The sequence below is a fragment of the Monomorium pharaonis genome, chromosome 9 (assembly GCF_013373865.1).
Source record: "Monomorium pharaonis isolate MP-MQ-018 chromosome 9, ASM1337386v2, whole genome shotgun sequence".
In the NCBI taxonomy this organism is placed as follows: domain Eukaryota; kingdom Metazoa; phylum Arthropoda; class Insecta; order Hymenoptera; family Formicidae; genus Monomorium; species Monomorium pharaonis.
In genome coordinates, this window is record NC_050475.1 from 17897707 (window position 1) to 17917017 (window position 19311).

The 19311-nt window shown below is 39.3% G+C and overlaps 3 protein-coding genes and 2 non-coding genes across 5 annotated transcripts; 1 reads left to right on the forward strand and 4 right to left on the reverse strand.

Annotated features, from left to right (window-relative positions):
- Positions 1 to 178: 178 nt before the first annotated feature.
- LOC105834059 lies at positions 179 to 1645 on the reverse strand. Its single transcript, XM_012676272.3, has 5 exons — positions 1392 to 1645; positions 1128 to 1265; positions 915 to 1021; positions 547 to 670; positions 179 to 479 (listed from the first exon to the last, which is right to left on the reverse strand). Exons 1-5 carry the CDS (start codon positions 1426 to 1428, stop codon positions 397 to 399), a joined length of 489 nt encoding a protein of 162 aa, XP_012531726.1. The 5' UTR covers positions 1429 to 1645; the 3' UTR covers positions 179 to 396.
- Positions 1646 to 2013: 368 nt separating this feature from the next.
- LOC105834061 (kanadaptin) lies at positions 2014 to 5308 on the reverse strand. The gene is made up of 6 exons (XM_012676274.3): positions 4287 to 5308; positions 3861 to 4150; positions 3596 to 3738; positions 3356 to 3516; positions 2787 to 3152; positions 2014 to 2714 (listed from the first exon to the last, which is right to left on the reverse strand). The coding sequence occupies exons 1-6, from the start codon at positions 5112 to 5114 to the stop codon at positions 2265 to 2267; spliced, it is 2238 nt and encodes a 745-aa protein (XP_012531728.1). The 5' UTR covers positions 5115 to 5308; the 3' UTR covers positions 2014 to 2264.
- Positions 5309 to 5979: 671 nt separating this feature from the next.
- LOC105834060 lies at positions 5980 to 13350 on the reverse strand. Its single transcript, XM_012676273.3, has 6 exons — positions 12897 to 13350; positions 12036 to 12386; positions 11729 to 11946; positions 11351 to 11497; positions 9718 to 11201; positions 5980 to 9496 (listed from the first exon to the last, which is right to left on the reverse strand). Exons 1-6 carry the CDS (start codon positions 13198 to 13200, stop codon positions 9124 to 9126), a joined length of 2877 nt encoding a protein of 958 aa, XP_012531727.1. The 5' UTR covers positions 13201 to 13350; the 3' UTR covers positions 5980 to 9123.
- A 5522-nt stretch (positions 13351 to 18872) lies between these two features.
- Positions 18873 to 18944, forward strand: Trnam-cau. Its single transcript has one exon. It is a non-coding gene; the product is annotated as a tRNA-Met (tRNA).
- Positions 18945 to 19233: 289 nt separating this feature from the next.
- On the reverse strand, positions 19234 to 19306 carry Trnak-cuu. Its single transcript has one exon. It is a non-coding gene; the product is annotated as a tRNA-Lys (tRNA).
- Between the last annotated feature and the right edge of the window lie 5 nt (positions 19307 to 19311).

The following is a 19311-nucleotide window of genomic DNA, read 5'->3' on the forward strand; positions in this document are numbered from 1 at the left end:
ACTGATAACGATTAATAAAAGGTAATGTTGAAATTGGAAGCGTTTCATTTAGGAGTTAATCCCTTTTCAATGATATGTAAGTACAATACATTGGTTTTTAATTATTTTTAAAACTACTTTGATAACGAAAGTATACGAAATTATATTTGATAATAACATTGTATCTTTATTGATTTAATAGATAAAATTTTGTATTTATTAAAGCTTAATAATATTGTACATATTAGAAATTAATAATATAATAATATAACAGTTGCACCAATTTTTAAACTTGTAAAAAATTGAATGTATCGAATTCAAGCATATCCTATTCGATACGGTAAATTTCTCCTCTTTCACAATCGTTAAGTCGCAAGAATGTGAATGGCTTTCTTATGAGATTCTGTAAAATTACGATTAACCACATCCACCCTTTTTACAGCAGCTCCGTTTAGGAGGACGATATCCACGAGTGTTATCACCCATCAAAGGATTATACTCTGTAAAAATAAAATATACATATAAATATTATATCTTTTAAACTTGTCTTGACATCATGAGTCTTACCTGATTTTAATTTGGATTTTGTACTAGTACTAGGAGTTTGATCATCAGTTGCACCACCAAGTCTAGTACCTACGTTCTTGTTTTCCAATAATTTCAAGACCTTCTGTCTCTTTTTCTCTTTCTCCTGAGCATAAAAAAATAGAGCTCCACTTTATACTTAAAAGATGTAAATATAAATGTACCTTAGGACAATATTCATAGCCCGATTTTATATTCAAGATTATCTTAAATATGATCTTGAGACACTATACTGTTACTTCATTAATTGAATGGATTCTTAAGTTTGCTCATTGCTAGACTTGAGACAATCTTGAACTAAAATCAAACTATAAATTCCAACCTTGATTATATTGAATAGCAAACAATACCTCTTCCTCTTTGATTTGTGCTAAAGCACAATTCTTGTTGTATACCTCTTGCATCTTTTGTCTAGCCATTTCCACATTAGCCGACAACTGTGGCAATTTGTCAGTCTCTAAACAAACAAAATTGATACAAAAAGTGAAACAAATTATATACATTGTTACAAATTGTTGCCTGTCAATTGATTAGAGAAATCTTGAAATAAATCATTGACTCACTCTTGCCAAGTGCGATATCATCTCGTTGATTCCTTGTTTTCCAGTTTTTATATTTTTCTTGGATATGTGGAAACATATATAACGCGATGATACCGAGCCCTACAAGGTACCATCCCACGGAAGCTATCGGCGCCCAAACTGAAATGCAAACGACATGTGTAATTACTCCGCGAGCGTTCAGTCAAAGCAGGAAGCGACGATAATCGCGAATGGAAATACAAAAGCATTAATCAGCACATTCGTACATGTTCCTGCGATACGTACTCGTTTGCAGATAGCTCGGACTGTCGACGTGCTCCATGTTCCTTTTCCTGTATTCGAGATAAAATTTTCCAAAACGTTAACTTACATGTCACCACTCAAAACGCAATCAATGTTGACAGTAAAGCCGTTTGACAATTTAATGGCTGTTGCGTACAAATTGTGTACAGAACAGCAGTTGGCACTTAACAGCACAGAAAATGACAGAAAACTTCTTGTAGAACTGTCGAAACACCTGTATACTACCGCCAGGACATCTACTTTCAAAATTGATACTACGTGGCACATAGTATTTCATTCAGTTCACATCTGTCGGTAAAATAGATAGGTCGAAAATCGACGTTCTAAGATTTCCCCCAAATTTAAATTTTATTAATTGCTGTTTATATTAATTATTGTTTATAATAATTATCACTGCACTTCTTAGAGTAAAGTTTTGACTTAAGTACATAAATAGTCAAAGGGGTAAAGGTTAATAATTTTCCTCCTTTAATTTTTTAATTTTTTCAATAAATTCCTCATGATAATAAGAAAAAATCCACCCAATTAAGTAATTATACTTTTGTATCGAAGAGAAAGAGAGGGAATATGGATTATGTATGTTCAGCTAAAAAGAAAACAAATCTATGAGCTTACTTTTTGTTTATGTACATACAACATGAAGAAATTTTAGGAACCTCCAAAGATATTAAAAAATAAATATTCTATCAAAAGTTTTAAATAAAAATTACATATATATATATATGATTGTTAATACATTTTAGGTGTAAAAACATAAATAGCCCGGTTAAAACACTAGCATTGAACAAATTCCTGATAGAAACTATGGAAAGTATTTACATTGATCTTTCTTACATGTACAGCACTAGAACTACTTCAATATCCATATTTATCATTAAGATTCGTCCTTCCATCTCCAGATTGATCTTTCGGCGGTATCCACGTAGAATAATCTTCTGAGTGGACATCTTGATCATACTGCTTCTTTATATTTTTCGATTTCTCCGATTTACTATCTTTTTTTCGTTTTCTATCTGTAGCGTTAACGTTTGGTTTTCTCGTTTCTTGATTGAGGTTCTTTATAATATTCGGTTTGTCATCGGTTTTCGTACTAATATTTGATTCCATTTCATCTTTTTGTAGTGTAGATTTTTTACATTCAGATTCATGTACATCCGCATCTTTTTCTTTTTTTCTTTTTATATTATCGTCTCTATTTTCCTCTTTTTGTTCATCATCACCTTCTTCTTCTTCTTCTTCTTCTTCTTCTTCTTCATTATCCATAGCATTATTATCATACAAATCTTTCTCAGAATCGCCTTTGTTCTGAAAAAAAATTATAAATATAAACCATCTTTATATTAAAAAAATAACAAAATATAAAAATAGATTCCTTACGTTTGCCTCAAAAAACTTTCTCCTTCTTTCAAGCTGCGAAACTTTTTTTATAGAAAGTTTTGATTTTTGTTGCACATCATCCTTCCTACCTTCCCCTTGCACTTGACTGACAAGAGGTGGCAAGTCGGCTGGCTTCGTAAGATTTATTAATTTTACAAGTTTCATTTCTTCTCTACGTAAATTCTGCAATTCCACCTTCATTTTCGTTATATCGCTTTTGCTCAAAGTAGCTGTGTTTAAACTAGACATAAAGACATCCAACGAATCCTCGTTGGTTTCCCCCGCTTTAGCATTATTCTCCTGTGCTTCTGTTAAACGAGCGTTCAAACGTGAAATTTTGTCCAGGATCTCGTTATGCTTCTCAGTCTAAAATCATATGAATAAAATGTATCTAGTTCAAAATATATGTTATGGTCAAAGCCCGTAGCGCGGGCGTTCCTAGAATTGACTGGTCAATGCGCGAAACAACCAAGCGTTTTGGTCAATCCTAGGAATGCCCGCGCAACGGGGTTTGACCATAACATATACATTTATAAACTTATACAATACAGTAATAAAACGAGCATTACCAATGAGCTATATGTCTCGACTTTTTCCTCCAATTTTCCAGCTAGTTTCATTCTTTGTTCACGTTTCTTTTCTACTGTTCCCGTTCTATCCAAAAAATTATCTTCGTCTGAATCGTAAAAATCATCCTCCTCCCAATTTCTCGCTTTCTTTCTTCGGCTCTCTGGAATTAATAATCACCAATAATTAGAAACAAAAATTACATTTAACCACATTACCATTTTTATCGTATTATATATTACCATGATTGGCTTGTCTCAATAATCCATGTCTGTCCAAAATTCTGCAGGCTTCCAGAGCACATTGAACAACAGATTCTTTTTTTTTTCCTTTGATAAGAGCTTCTGCTTTCATAGAACGACCACCGAAACATTCTTTAGGTAAACTAAAATTGTTTTCATTTTTATATAATATGTATAAAAAGAAAAACGATAAGTCAAAGTGAAATATGCAAATAATCTTAAAAAGGAACATTAAACATAAAATATTTATCTTAAATAATTATACCTTATCCAACACAAAAATTGGCCAATCCCTTTCTCTTCCACTTGATACTGCAAATCATATCCCTCTCTTTCGAACCAACCTCTCAATGTTTTCTTAGGATCATCTAAATACAGTTCTTCGTCTACCATAGAAGCGTAGGGATTTTCTGTCAAATCCGTTTCCTCGTCAGCATCCTCACCCATCCCCCAATCAATACCCTCGTTCTCTTCAGCCTGCCTCGCTTTCTCTTCTGCTTCATCTTCCTCTTGCTGTCTAGACTCCCGTTCTCGCAATTCTTCTAATCGTTTTTCCTATAAACAAACATCTTTGAGAATTTTGCCTTTTAAAGAATATTAAAAGCAGAGTATTATTACAATAATAATAGTTGTATAATAGTTGTGTAATATTAATAAGCTAATTATAAATTTAACTATAAATGAAACTAACTTTAAGTTGAGTCACCGACAGCTCAGATTCTTCCTCCTGATCATCCAATGGAGCTTGTAAGATGTACTTTCTCTGACTACAACCAAACCTTATCATATGACCACCATGCAATCGAACGTAGATCCTCGGTTTTATACGATGTCCATTCCAGAATGTGCCATGGGTGCTCTCCAAATCGTACAAATAAAAACCAGTAGAGTTCTTCTCATCTCCTATCGCTCTATACTGAATAATCGCGTGGTGTCTCGAGATCGTCGGATGAGCGAGGGACATGTCACAGGAGGGCAACCTGCCTACCACATAGAAACTTCTCTCAGTAAGATCGATCTTGTCTAGAATTACCCCAGACTTCAGAACTTCTAGTTTATATTCCTCGGTTGGTTTTCCGCCCCACTTTGGCTCTAAATATGGAACGGGAACGTTCCTCGCGTCAAACGAGACGTTTTCCTCTACAGACCTTTCCAATGTCAACTTAGAGGTTTCAGAGTCTTCGACATCCTGCGGCTCAGCAGGATTGAAGGTTTCCTTAATCACTGACGACGATTCGGACGGTGGAAGTGCCGTGTCGCTGCTCACAGTTCGAATCTTTCCGATCTTACCCCGCTTGGGGCCGATCAGTAGAAACGGCTTCTTGAATCCCGGTTCCTTACAGGTGTCACCTGTACTTCGGGAAGACTCGGACGTGTCCTTCGTTTCCGGCTTCTCAACATTTTGCTCGTCACACGCCGATGATGATTCGGGAATCGCTTTATCGTTACTTACGTCAACGTTGTCGGTAGAAGCAGCCTCGGAAAGGGAGGTTGCCGAATCTGGTACGTTCGCTTCCATAGCATCAATTTTGTAGAATAGTCTTATAACAAGATGCAGTCAAGTCGTAAGTTCTTGTTTATATTGTTATAAATTTCTGTTAATTCATTGCTATCATTTCCGTGTGACACTTTTAATATTTAACGTGTTTGGATATCATGTCACTGCATGTCACATAACCTGTAAACTACCACAAACTGACTCCCTGCGTATCAAGCACATTCATTTGTCGCCTTAGTCGAATATTCCGATTGGCTGCAAGATAGAGAATTTCTGAAAACTCGAGAACTTTAGTGTTCGATATCCAATCAGCACGCTTGAAAAATTCGTCACAAAATATCAACTTTACGAAGGCTCGAATATTTTTTTTAAGTGAACGGTTGAAAATGAGATATTAATATTATTGAATTATTAAAAATTGACAGTTTTATTGAAATTGTAAGCTAAAATTGTTTGTATCGGCGAAGTTTATGCCAATAATCGGTAATATCGATATTCTTCAATTACCTCCGAGGGCTCATTTATCATCACGGAAATATATCCAGTGTCGATATTGTAATCTCTTTTCGGCGCTTATTTACAAATTTTACATTGAAAAAATAGCTTTTTATTATGGTGTAAAATTGAAATTTAAAGAAATCATTAAAAATCTAGTAAAAATTTTTATATACAAGTAAATATACGACCATAATTATAATTTAAGATAAAAATTTAGATCAGCAAAGTTTTACAGAATATGTACACATAATAAGTTTTTAAAACAAATATTGAAATAATGAATAAATTGTAGACTTTATCAAGAATTTACGATAGAATTTGTAAAATTTAATCTTTCATGATAGATACGACGGTCGCAAACTCAAATCGCAAAAACAATCGTTAGTTTAGTAATAGGATTTGTATATCTCAGTTTATTTAATTAAAATATACAGATTATATAAACGTGATCACACATTTGTTCGAGTTCCTTCGTTATTTACTCACCCCCCTCCCCCTCCCGCAATAGTCTCTTAACCTGAGATAAATCGCTATATATTTTCTTCTCACTAACAGTTCTCCCTTCATCTCCCTCACGCTTCATGCCATATAACTCTTTATTTTTCGCCTCTTAAAAAATATTCGGTTTCATCATATCTCTACGATGTAACAAATGATAAATCTACGAGCTTGCGTGGGGGGATATATTTGATCTTCGCCTCCCCCACAATGTTTTAATAGACGAACGCTAAGCCCGGGGCGGCTTGCTGTCTGCCGCATAATCACTTAAAGTTTATCTATACAATTTCTCTCAGTATTTATATATACGTCTATTAACACCGTATTTACATGCAGCGTGAGACCTGTGGGCATGCACCAAAAAAAAAGATAAATACTCTTTAAAATAAATCCTCGCTGTTAACTAATACATAATGTTTCTCTCCTCGGTAACTCGGCTCTGCCCTTCAAAACGTTCCATTTTGAAACTTTTCTTGGAGATATAATCCCTTATCTAAGCATACATGCAACATACACGCGCACACACACACATATATATTCGCAAGTGGTAACTATTGTAGGCACGCGTCATCCCTTTCTTCTTTTTTTTTTTGGTCTTATATTCGATACAGTCGTCTCGTTTTATTATTTTTCTCTAAGCAGCCCTCAAACGATATTCTCCAAGCATATATTATTCGCTGGATTTTATTTACACAGAGAATCGAATCATCTTTAAAAGCTAATTAATAAATAAATATTCGATGATATCGATAAATATATGTGGTTAACATTTCATACTTTATAATATATTTCATCGGTATTTCTTTATTTTCTCTTCTTTTTTTAGAAATGTATAAATTCTAAAGTGAATTAATTCTGAAATTTCGATACATGTATTCTATTTCGTTACTCTGATCCTTGCTTTGAAACATTCTTTTTAGTAGATGCAAAAGTAATTCAAACAAAACAGGAAATGATGTACATCCGTAATAAGCGAAACTTAAACAGCGAATTTCCACAAAATGTAAATAAACGCGTTATGCGTAATTTCTGTATAACCAAATGGATATTCATCTTGAATCGTTCTCGTTTTGCACAAAATAAGATATAATTCTAAAAATTGATATAGAAGATTATTATACGCTGTATTTTATATTCTGATATTAATACACATATATATATACATATATATTAATGTCAGATATTTATATCAGATATAAATCTTTCTTACTCCCAACTTAATTATTAGATCACTAGAATGAGAGTGCACATTTGCATTTGGAACATAATTATTGTACAATTGTTCGTACCAATAGAAATTTTTTAAATTCCTCGGTTTTTAGCTGTGCTTTAAATGTATCACGCCTAAGTATAATCCTAAACTTTTATAACACATAGTAAACAGTCGTTTTGGTGCTTCATACAGAGTGGTCATTTATTCGAGACATGCGCCTGGAATTTCTCCCAGAGATATGAATTTAAATCTTTTTTCCAGACATTCATCTATCCAACAATTTATATAACTGATATTAATGTACTCGCAAGATAAAAGCTGCCAATTAATCTTAACTGTATATTATTTCTTACAATTCTATTTACACGGAATTGTTTAACAACCACTCCATACTCAGCCAAGGCATATCAGTGTGATTGCATATACTACATACTAGAAAATAGTTCAATGCTTAATCATAAGTGTTCTCTAAATACAGTGCCTTTTTGGCTTGCGAATTCATTGCCCGAGCTATCGTCGAAGACTGTGATCAAGTGGAATCAATGGGGGAAAACTGTTTCTAGGAATGCACGCGTGTGCACAACTTTACACGCATTCGCGTTCCGTATTCAGTATTCTATTGCGTTTGGTCACCTTCAATCTAAAAACAATCGGTTCTATCGCAAACAATAGTTATCACTGAGAATGTGCTAATATGAAATATGCATACGGACCATGTCTTCATATGCAATCATACCTTCTTATTGTCAGGCTACTTTACGCCTATATACTTTCATATTTTTTGTCCTATGTAACATTTGCTAGTCTACGCGAATATTGGAAAGCATACAAAAGATTGAGAATATCTTTTTTCCCTATTTATGTTATAATTTTGTCGTGGCAATAATTTACAATTTATCATCCCGCAACTGTGCTTTCTACATATATGCCAATTGACTTGCCTTAAATGTACGAACACTTTGTAAATTAGCATTTTCAGTATTCTATGTAAGAGATAACGTATAATCTTCCGTCAGAAATTGTGAAAGCACAGTTTTGTAAACTATATAGAAAATTTTGAATATAACGACATTTTTTCAAGAATGACTAGTTCCATTTCTTTTAATCGATATAGATAGTATATCCTTTATAAGGAATTAATGATTAATAAATGTTTAATAAATAGAATGGGAGAGCGCAACAATTTATTTCCATGCAGCAAGCAATATTATAAAATGAAAGATGTATGCACTTCATGTACGCGCACGAACATAAAAGATTAGTGTAAATAAGTCCAATAACAAAATACAATAGTACATTCGGTAAATCAATAATTGTCACAAGTAGATATAAATATTTGTGTCGAAAAATTGCGATATCAAATTTCAACACGTCTAAATAAACCTACGCAAATGCTTAATTAATTTATATTTATCTGATTTCATTCTACACTGAAAACGAAATAACAATAACTATAAATATATATAGAGTGCTCAGGCCCCATTCATAGTAAACATTTCCAATAAAAGAGAATGGCCTGTATTCAGAATACGTTTCTAAAAATGTTAGCACACTTTTTGTCATTTTATCGTTATCCGTTCATTAGACATAAGACAAAGATAAAATTACAAAAATATCACAGCTTATAAAGCGTATTCTGAATATAAGCCTATATGTAGTTTTAAAGGTAAAAGTGGGGAAAGTTTTAAAGACAAAATGCATGTAACAATCGTTTTTTTATACTGTAACTAGATGATTCGCAGATAATAAATGAAGGGTAAGAATAGTAATACCCTAGTAAATTCGCGAATTCGCACAAAACTACAGCCGTTAATCGTCTTCTTACTTTCCAAGACGTTTGATTCGAGATCGCGTGCTCAGGGATCGAGCACTAGGATTATACGGTGATTTGACTTTCTTAGCTATACCAGATGTGGAACCTGCTGTCGAGGCATTTATGGTCGCGCAAGTACTCACGCTTCCACCGTTACCGTTCGTTTGTTTAAGTTTACTGGCTGACAATGAGGAAGACCTGACTCTACTCGATTGCAGCGACCCACTGTTCGCGGGCTGCTTTAACTTGTTTGGTAGATGCAATCGATTTTGCTTCACTACTCCGTATTGATGAACTAATTGCGCGGATATTGTGTGCCCGTCGATGTCTACGTTACGCGAACGTAATGTTTTCACAGGTGTTGCTGCCATTGTGTCTGATCTAAACAAAATAAAAAAGTCAAATTTAGTTAAAGTTCATGGAACACCTTTACACATCGATAAGATGCAATCTACGAGATAAGTTTAACAATCTATATTGTAATTACAATCGTTAATCTTCAATATAAATGATATTATTTCATAAAATAAATAATCGACTTTATTTATATATCATGTAAAAAATATTTCCTAGAAAAAAAAAAGAATATAAATTAAACCAACCTTAGCCATCGCTGTGGTATCGTCGTGTCCGTAGGACCAATTACCGTTACTGTCCTATTTAATGTCCTTCTACTGTTACAGCTATTCGCACGGTTATTTCTTCCTTGGTCCCAATCCCTTAGGCCAAAACTGCCTCTTAGATGTTGCAGTCGAGTCGAACTGTTGATAGACGATCTCCTAATGGTTTTAACAGGTGTAGCTTTTTTGCCTAAACTTCTACGTTGGAACGTATTCGATGACGAGGAGAGCGTCGTCAAAGTGGCGCCGTTCATTGACGAATCCGATCGTCTGTCCGACGTGAGCCAACTTAATCGGGCATTGGCATTTTCTACCGCTTGATTAGCTGGATTGTTTTCATCCGTAGGACTATGCCGTTGGTCTTCGGAACGCGTCCTCCTCTTCGCGCAAGATTCTTGCTGCGCGTAACTGTCATCAACTCCGGACGACGAAACCGATGTCTGTGTGATTGCGCTGTGTCTACGTTTATTACTATTACTATTATGATTATGATTATGATTATTATTGACGCAATTGGCCGTCTTCGATGCACTCTTCGTCGTCGTCTCCTCCACCATCGTGCTCTCTACAACCGATGATTTTGTTACTCTACTGTATCGCGACTTCATGCTCACGTAAGTTTTCGAATCTGCCGTCGGTGTGACGTCAGCAAAAGCATTTTGAGCCTGGGTGCTTAGACTGTGTCGTCGTTTTATAGTTCTGACGTCCGCCCTCGCGGAAAACAAAGGATGTTGCTTGTGCCTAGATCCGTTCAGAAGGATGTTTTTCACTTCGCCGTTATCGAAACTGTTACTCTTAATGGAAACGATGCCGCTTCGACGTAGCCTGCTTACAAGGGGAGCAGGTTGAAGCGCCTCCTCGTTCACTCCAGAAAACGTGTTCTGTCGCGTCACGGATACTCCTGTCTCGGTTACGATTTCCTTGGGCTCAGTAAATTTATTCGATTTTAGGGTTGTTTGGATCGGAGTTTGCGCGTCGTCATCCTTTGTTTTCTCGTTTTCATTTCGTTCAGCTATTTGCTTTTTTCCGTTTTCTAAGTGTTCCAATTTCTCGTGATTGATTTCACTTGTTCTCTTATTTTCCAAATCTCCGGATTCTTCTGGCATTTGACTGGAGGAGATTTCGGCGACCTGAATATCCTCGATATCGATAGTTTCGACACTCTTGTCTATCACGGTCTCTCGTAAATCCGATGAAGTATCAATCTCTGACAGAATTGATTTTTCAGGACACGAAACTGTCTCCGGCTGTGACATCCGATTGACAGTCTCTTCATTTCCGTTCGACGAGTCCGGTTGTTTGGAATCGATGTCAAGATCCGTGGAAGCGCTTGGCGGCGGTATACATGGCATACATGGCGTCATAACTTTTGGACTGACTGTCTCGACGTTTTCCGACTCTTTCGTCGTAGTTGGCGTGTTCGTTCCGTGATGTATAACACGATCTTTCTTTTGATTAAATAGTACCTTTAACAGAAAAAAAAATCCTATCTAAAGTACCAGTTTTAAAAGACTATTATATTTTCTACAGATCTTTGCTCGGAATTCAAAGGTTTGAACTTTTATCTTTATATTTTAGAAATTTTAAATTTTTTAAAACGAGTATTTATTTGTACCTCGCTACGGCATGGTCCCGATGGATCTAACATTAATGTTACAACACTGGTATTATCTGCTCGTAACCTTGTTGACGACCATCTCTCCAAGGCACGATCCACAAGACTTTTCGAAGGATTTATCCACATTTGTGCCATATCAGCTTGCTGAAAAAAAGATTCATATGTATGTAGTATAAGTCACTGTATCACATATTACGTCGATAACTTATATATGTTTTTATTTTAAATATTAAATACATAACTGAACATATAAATAAACTAGTGTAAACTCTCTAAACTTAAAAAGATGTATATGTAAAATTCAGCAAAAGCAAGAAGGCGAATTCTAGGGCAAACTAGAGCAGCAAATAAAAACCATTATAATGCAATACTTACTCCACCAGTCTGCTGAGATGCTATCAAATGTTTCTCATTATGTCTGTCTGTGGCTTGAACAATAGCTACTGCAGCTTGGGGTGATAACATATTCCATAGGCCATCGGTACCAAAAATAAGACAACGGTGCGACTTAACATCGACTGGAATAACTTTTACATCTGGTTCGGGAGAGACCACAAAAGTGTTCAATTCGGAATTGTAACTCCATAAGTCACCTGAAAAAAAAATAAAGATTTGTTTGTACTCCTTTTCGCACACAAGACTAATGGATACAAAGAAGCATTCACGAATCTTCGCCATATACCTAGAGATCTGGCAACTGCCAGGAATGGAATTTCATCCATATGAGTGGATCTCCGGACTGGGCCTTTGTGTCCAATGCGAGGCCTATTCCACACAACTCTTGGGACACCAGATTTACTAACCACTTTTCCACCCGACTCTTGTATGCGTGTCATCTCCGGCCCGCTTTCCGGCTTGTGATCCTTCGTCAGCGCTTTTGCTCTCCACTGAGGATCGCCCTCCGCCTGATAGCCCAAAATGATAGCGGAATCTCCCACATGGCCTATGTATATCTTGCCTTTCCGTATGAAGGCGATGCTGGCGGTTGTCCCGGCCGTGGACGGCAGTCCGGACGCAGTTCTTGGCCATTTGTCTGCTCAAAAAAAAAAAAAAAAAACGCCGTTTACGACGTGTGTTTGCGATACAAAGCCGAGGCTAGTTCTGCGCGATCAAGGTCGACGTGCCCGTTACGCTTAACGCGCGCGCGCTCGCTCGCTCGCGCGACGGTGCCGCCGCGCGGAAGTCGTGTCGCGGTCCGGATTCGCGAGGGGAAGATCACAAGGCAATGTGAGAGGTCGCCGCGTCGACTACTCCGTCGCCCCTCGAACTCAAATTTTCAGGTTAGCTCGAAGAATTACATAACCTAAACTCTAACCTAATCAGGCCTAGTAGCGATGGCTGTTGCGACGGCGGTGGGGGAAATACGCGGGACGGTGACAGAAAATCTCGACGGGGGCCTAACCCCCTCGCCGCGGGGGTCCAGATTTGTCGATGGCAAATTTAAAATTCGCGCGATAAATAAAAAAGAAAGACCGTTCGCGCGCGCGAACGAGAGAACAAACGAATCGAACACGCGGATATACAGCAATCGTATTTCACGTACCGAGCTCCCGCCACATCGCGTAGTGCGTGTTCATGTATCCGTCCCTGATCGCCCGCAGCACGTCCTCGTCGCGGTCGCTCCAGAAGTTCTTCTGCTTAACGATGATGTCCATGAGGTGCTCCTTGGCGAAGGTCGCGGCCTCCCCGCCGCCGTGGCCGTCGAAGATCCCGAAGAACGCGTACTCCAGGTCCTTGTCGTCCGGTGTCGGTTGGAACGCCACGCAGAACATGTCCTCCATGTATTTGCGGCCGCCCTGGTTACAGTGGCCGGTTACCCGCAGGTTAACGCCGATGCTCAGCGGCATGTTGACGCCCGGGGGATGGTTTGCCGACGACGATCCGTAACGGCGACAACGACGTCGCCGAGGGTGCGAACAACTTATCTGTGTACGATGCGCCTGTACGCGCTCTCTCGACGATACACAAACTCCTCGAACGGAAGCCTCACATTTACTGGGCAGGTCCGCGCGCGCCGCACAATCCGCGCGCGCGAAAGAGAGAGAGAAATAGGAGGAGTGAGGGGACGAACGGTGACGTTGCGGTCGGCGGCGGAGTGGCGACGGAGTGGGGACTATCTAGGAGCGGCGAGTGGCCGAGGCGCGAGAGGGGAGTCCCGTTTCCCTCCTCTCTTCTCTCTCTGCCCTCGACCTCACACGTACAGTACGTACACACACACGCGCGCGGGCATTCTCTCTTTCTCTCTCTCTCTCGTTCTCCCTCGCTCTTTCTCTCTCTTCCACGATTTCACCGATATACGAGCGCGGCCGACGACGACGGTCCTTCTCGAGAAACGACTCGGGGGAACGGAAGATTTTGGAATGCACCCGCTTACGCCGTGCGTGTTTTCGAATATGCCGCCCATGTGCGATCGATGGGATCCACGATCGACGCGGTTTTCTGAACTACGACCGTCGACGATTTCCGCGTGCCGATCCGAGGCGGAGGCGAGGTTTCGCACGCGCAAGCATGCACACGCGTGCATAGGATTGCCTCCTCGTGTTGCCGCACGACGTGTCGTCGAGCGACGGAGCCTTGAAAGTCGGTCGTCCGACCGACGACGGAGCGGGGGCGCGAGGGATCGGAAGCCCAACGTGGGACTTAACGTCTTAAGTCCCGTGTTACACGATAATATGTGTATTTTCGAGTCTCGCGCTTTTCCCATTTTACGTCCAATTACTTGGCCGCGCCACGTGCCACGCTTCCCCGCTGGCGGACCTCTAATTGGTCGCGAGTTGAGACTGCGAGTTAGAAATGCGCTTTACGCCGAGACATGATAGACAAGGAGAGATAAGAGCGCGTTTCTGAACTTCGCGAAGTTCGCGGCCGAAGTCGCGGATTTCATATAAAAGCGGCGTGTGTAGAGGGATAACATTATTACGAGCGGAATTCACCTCCGGCAGCGTTTTTTTATCCTGCGAGATGACGCGCCGCATAATCGGAGATCAACATGTATGAAATAATTTCAAAATAATTCCAAATATCAAAAATTAAAAAGAGGCTTCCATTCCTTAAAAAAAAAGACAGAAAAAGAATGCAAAGTTATTTGTGCCCGACGAACAAAACGCGTTTCGAAAGAGAACAGAAAGAAAAAGAGATAGACGCTTATCGTATATTTCAATAGTCTTTTTGTATTCGTAAAACAGATAATGAAATTTTCAAAAGGAGGAGCGATAAACAAATGAAAACGGTCCGACTTGCGATTTCTTGGTGAAAATTTGCTCAAATGATGGCTCCATCTAAACCATAATCAATTTTTAGCGGCCAGAAGAAGAAAAAGAAATTAGATGTGTCGTATCTCTCGGAATTGATTTACCCGCGATAATTATTTATCTACCGATTAAGCACGGCTTCCGATCTTTATTTCGAATCACCGTCGAGGCGCGTCGCCCCTCGAGGGAACACTCTCACCTATCGATAAGTTCGTTTGTCGCAAGTCATTTCCCCTTTTTCTCTCAATTCAATTTAAAACTGTTCGGTTTCCGCGTGGCAAAAAAGAAATTGCCTCGCGTAACAAAATTCTATACGTAAGCTTACACTTTACATTTTGGGTCAGTATCGAAATTTCAGATCTGTCCCTTCCGATTACATTTTCTATTTTTTTGTTTCGTCTACGCGTGTTTTTTTTCCCCCAAAGCAACGAGCGTGAAGCGCGCTAATCACAACTTTTCAAGTAAATCAAGAACGCAAGTTACAGTTTAAGGTTAAGAATAAGGATAAACAGCAGTATTCAGTGTACGCGCGGAGCGTTCGAACGGAGTAAAGGACTAAAGGAAGACGAACGGGATGAGTTTCGTCAAATTTCCAAAAGGCGTCGTCAGCCTATCCAAGTAACACCGTTGCCTTGGTGTACCGCACGCGCGCGCGGCTGCGACCAGCCGGCGGCGCGTCCCTCCTTTCCCCGCTGGCCTTCCCGCCCCCCCGCGCCTCCTCCTCCTCCTCCTCCGCGGCGCTACGGAACACGCCGCACCTCCAGCCACGCCGCATCCCCACTCCCGCGTAAACTTTTCCGCGCCTTCGTCCCCTCGCCCCTCGTTTCCCGCGCTCACATTCCCGCCACTCGCCCCTCCCTCCTCGTCTCGCCGCAGTGGAACCCGGTCCTCCTTCCCGCCGTACCCCGTCGAACCAAGCGATGCTATATTCATGCCGCGCATCTCCGCTCACGTAGTCGCGCCACGTTGCCGCACTTCCTTTCTCTCGGATCTCCGTCTCCCTTCCATCCTCTTCTCCCCCCCTCCTCTCTCCTTCCATCACGGGCTGTCTCTTTCTCTCTCTCTCTCTCTCAGCCTTCGCGCTCTCTTCAAGCAACCTGATTTCTTGTCCAGCTCGGCCGAACGGCATTGTCGTCGCGGGAGACGATGACGCGTATGGAAAAATTGTCCAAAGCGGTCCCGCAATTTAATTTTGAAATTCGATTGGGAATCCTGCCGCGCGTCGCGTCCCCGTCTCCCTCCGTGATTACTCCGAGCCTTCGGAATTCGAAGTCTCCGATTTCTCGCGCATTCAAGTCTCACGTGAGTCTTTTATCCCGCCTTTCGACGGTCCTTCGTCCTCGCCGTCTCCGCCCGGTGGAGGGAGATTGAATCTCGGCGAAACGGCGACCCCCTTTTGCAGCCGCGGGTCGCCGTAATAAAAGGCCTAAAAGCGGCGAGAACGGAGCCGTCGTCAGGCTGAACGGAAAAGTGCTGAACGCCGTCGTTTTGCGCCGAGACGTCGCCGTGGCGGTTATCTCTCTGTCGTGCCGAGCGGGCAAAACCGCGCGGTGGGGCACGTGTTTGAACTTGTTCGATCGCAACGGCGACGCGAGGGGAGACGTGGCAACGTCGCATCGCGCCGTTCAAAATAGCTCTCGCCAGCTGGCGACTTTCGCTCGACCTACGCGGATTAAAGTCCACGGAAACGTTCTGCTGCTCCGTTCTCGGGGCGGGCGCGCGTCGCCGATTTCCCCGGCCGTGCCACGGACTTCGATCCCGACGCGGGACGGACGAGCGGCGGCTTCGTCGGGAAACCCGTCGGCACCGCCGCGCGCCGTTTTCGCGAAAACAAACGGCGGGCGACGTCGAAATGTGCCATCGATTGCATCATTTCCTCGGCCGAAAGATGGCCGCCGCTCGTCGACGATTCGCGACTGTTACGTCGCACTACGTGAATCAAGCTGCGAGTCACGCGGTGATTAACGTTCGATCGCGAAAAAGAGCGGGCAAGAATGACCAAATGCCCCCCGGTCGGAGAAAACGTCTCGAGGATTCTCTCTGGAAGGAATTCGAGATTGTTCCCAATCGCAAATCGATAATCCGCAGGTCCGCCCGTCCTACTTTCTGTCGCGAGCGTATCGAACGACAGCACTGCCGGCGCCATCTATCTTTTATTGACTAAAATAGAAAGAAAGGATGACCGATGCGTTATTTATTTTCCACAAACACATGCTTCGCATTCGGCGCTTATGTCGCAAACTTATTTGCATCGTCGCTCGCGCTTTTCTACTTACACCCGCGTTTAACGTTATTCAAGTTGGCACTCGTGTAATGATAAAAACAAATGCGTTTATACGATCCATTTGTATTTAGGCTTGTCCGTTTGCAAATTACATGTGGACAATTTCCGGCTATTTAACTCGATTTCTTATTGGTCAGGCGAATCCCAAGGGTTCGCGTAAAGGGCGCGCGAATTTGGACGTCGCTCGAAAATTAAATCGCGGAATCGCGAATTTAAAATGTCACATAATTTCGTCGAATTTTGAGTCGTTAAACATAATTTCGTCGCTTAAAGTAGCGAATGGAAAAAAAATTAGAAACGATTGGCTGCAAGTCATCATATTTTCCCGCAACACGTTATCGATAATTCTCCGAAATCGCGTCAATTCTGGACCTCTGGCCCTTTTCTTTTCTAACAAAGCTGCTTGTGTATAATCGTGAATGTCATCAATCGCGAACTTTTATCACGCTGGCTCGCCGACGACGTCTCCCGTGACATCGCACTGTCAAAGAGACGCATGCCTGTGTGTGCGTTACGTTCGCGCGGCCTTCGCTTCGTTTCGTTAGCGTCTTTTTATCGATTGTTCGCGTCGGCCGGGCGATACGCGGTACACACGTGGCATCTGGTACCGGGCATTCCCCAGCCAGCTCGGACTAGACCGTGCAGGTTCGTGCTTGTTGAGCTGCGTTGAAGCGCTCACGCGTGAGTCACGGGCCTGGTAACGTGTATTGCTCATTCTTTCGAAATTTCCTTTAACGACGGTCGTTTTTCAATTGACGATTATCCTCGCTTATAAATTATATCTTTTTCCACGACAATGTACTAACCCGGTAAAAAAGTTTTTATATAAAAACATAAGTATATGTAAAATATGTACATATATATTCATACTAGTTTCTTTTTTTTGTACAAATTGTGTTTGATATTAAAAAAAATAATTGTACTGAAAAATTTAATTAAGAAGATAATTTTCACATTGTTCTTTTTACAAAAAGTTAAGTGTAAAGAAATAAATACAAATTTTATATACAAATTATATATATTTATAATTCATGGAATATACATATGAGCAAATATGAGTAATGATTATATATGAGCAATTTTTTTTTATTTTTTATACTTAATTAACTTTTTGTAAAAGGAGCAATATAAAAATGATCTTTTTAATTAGTTCTTGTTTTATCAGTATGACTACTATTTTTTTATACCAAACAAAAATTTTATATAAAAAGAATCTAATATAAACAAATATAGACATATTTTATAAATATTTATATATATTTTTATATGAAAAATTGTTTACCAGGAAATTTATTGATTTTTTAAATAATATAAACAGAGAAACGGAAAAAAGATTAATCTCTGTGAGATTTACCGTTGTCTTTTGTAAACAATTTATTCTATACTCAGGATTGAGTAATAACTAATAGAAAAGGTTATAACTTTTAATTTTACTTAATTAAATTAATTTTAAAAGCTATTCACTTTAACTTAATTTAGTTAAAGAATATTAATTTACCGAAACTCATGTGTATCATCGTTGTTTTATTATTAAGTTTTGTTGCTTGATATTATTTTATGTTCCATGATCATTTTTCTTGTTATTATATTTTTTTAATACTTTGATATAGATAAAATTTCGTCAGTCATGTTTCTTTATGAGTTTTCTAAAATATACATATAATGCCTCTTGTTAAAACATTTTAAAAACAAATGTCTTTAGAAACTTTTTTGACAATAAATTTATATTTATAATGATACAAATAAAATGAAAACTTTTAAAACAATAAATAAACACATTTTTAAATAAAAAATAATAAACAAAAATAATAAAAAATAGATTTAAAAATAAAAAAAAATATGCGCATATGATAAGTTATTTCAATTACATTTTTGTCTTAAAGGGAAAAGTCAAATTATAATTAATTATTACATGATGTAATAAAAAAATTATGACGGTAATATTAATGGAAATATTGAGAATTTTTGGACGGGTATGCCATGAAGCAGAGTGGCGCAGTGGAAGCGTGCTGGGCCCATAACCCAGAGGTCCGTGGATCGAAACCACGCTCTGCTAATAAAACGTTTTTTTTAATTCGCATACGAAAAAAAAGCGTTTTTATGTGGAAATTCTTTTTTGCGTTATTTTATGTAAATTATATTATAAGTTAACTCTTTTTTTACTTATACTTTTTTATTGATGTATATTTTATACAAATTTACTTGTTTAATAATGCTATATATTTACATATGTATCTTTTATTCATGTATTTTTGATTTTATTTAAAAATTGTTTCATTTCGCGAAATCTTTAAAATATTAATTCTAATGTTATAATAAAAGTTTTTTAACGCTTAAAAAAAAAACGCCCAACGTGGGGCTCGAACCCACGACCCTGAGATTAAGAGTCTCATGCTCTACCGACTGAGCTAGCCGGGCTACTT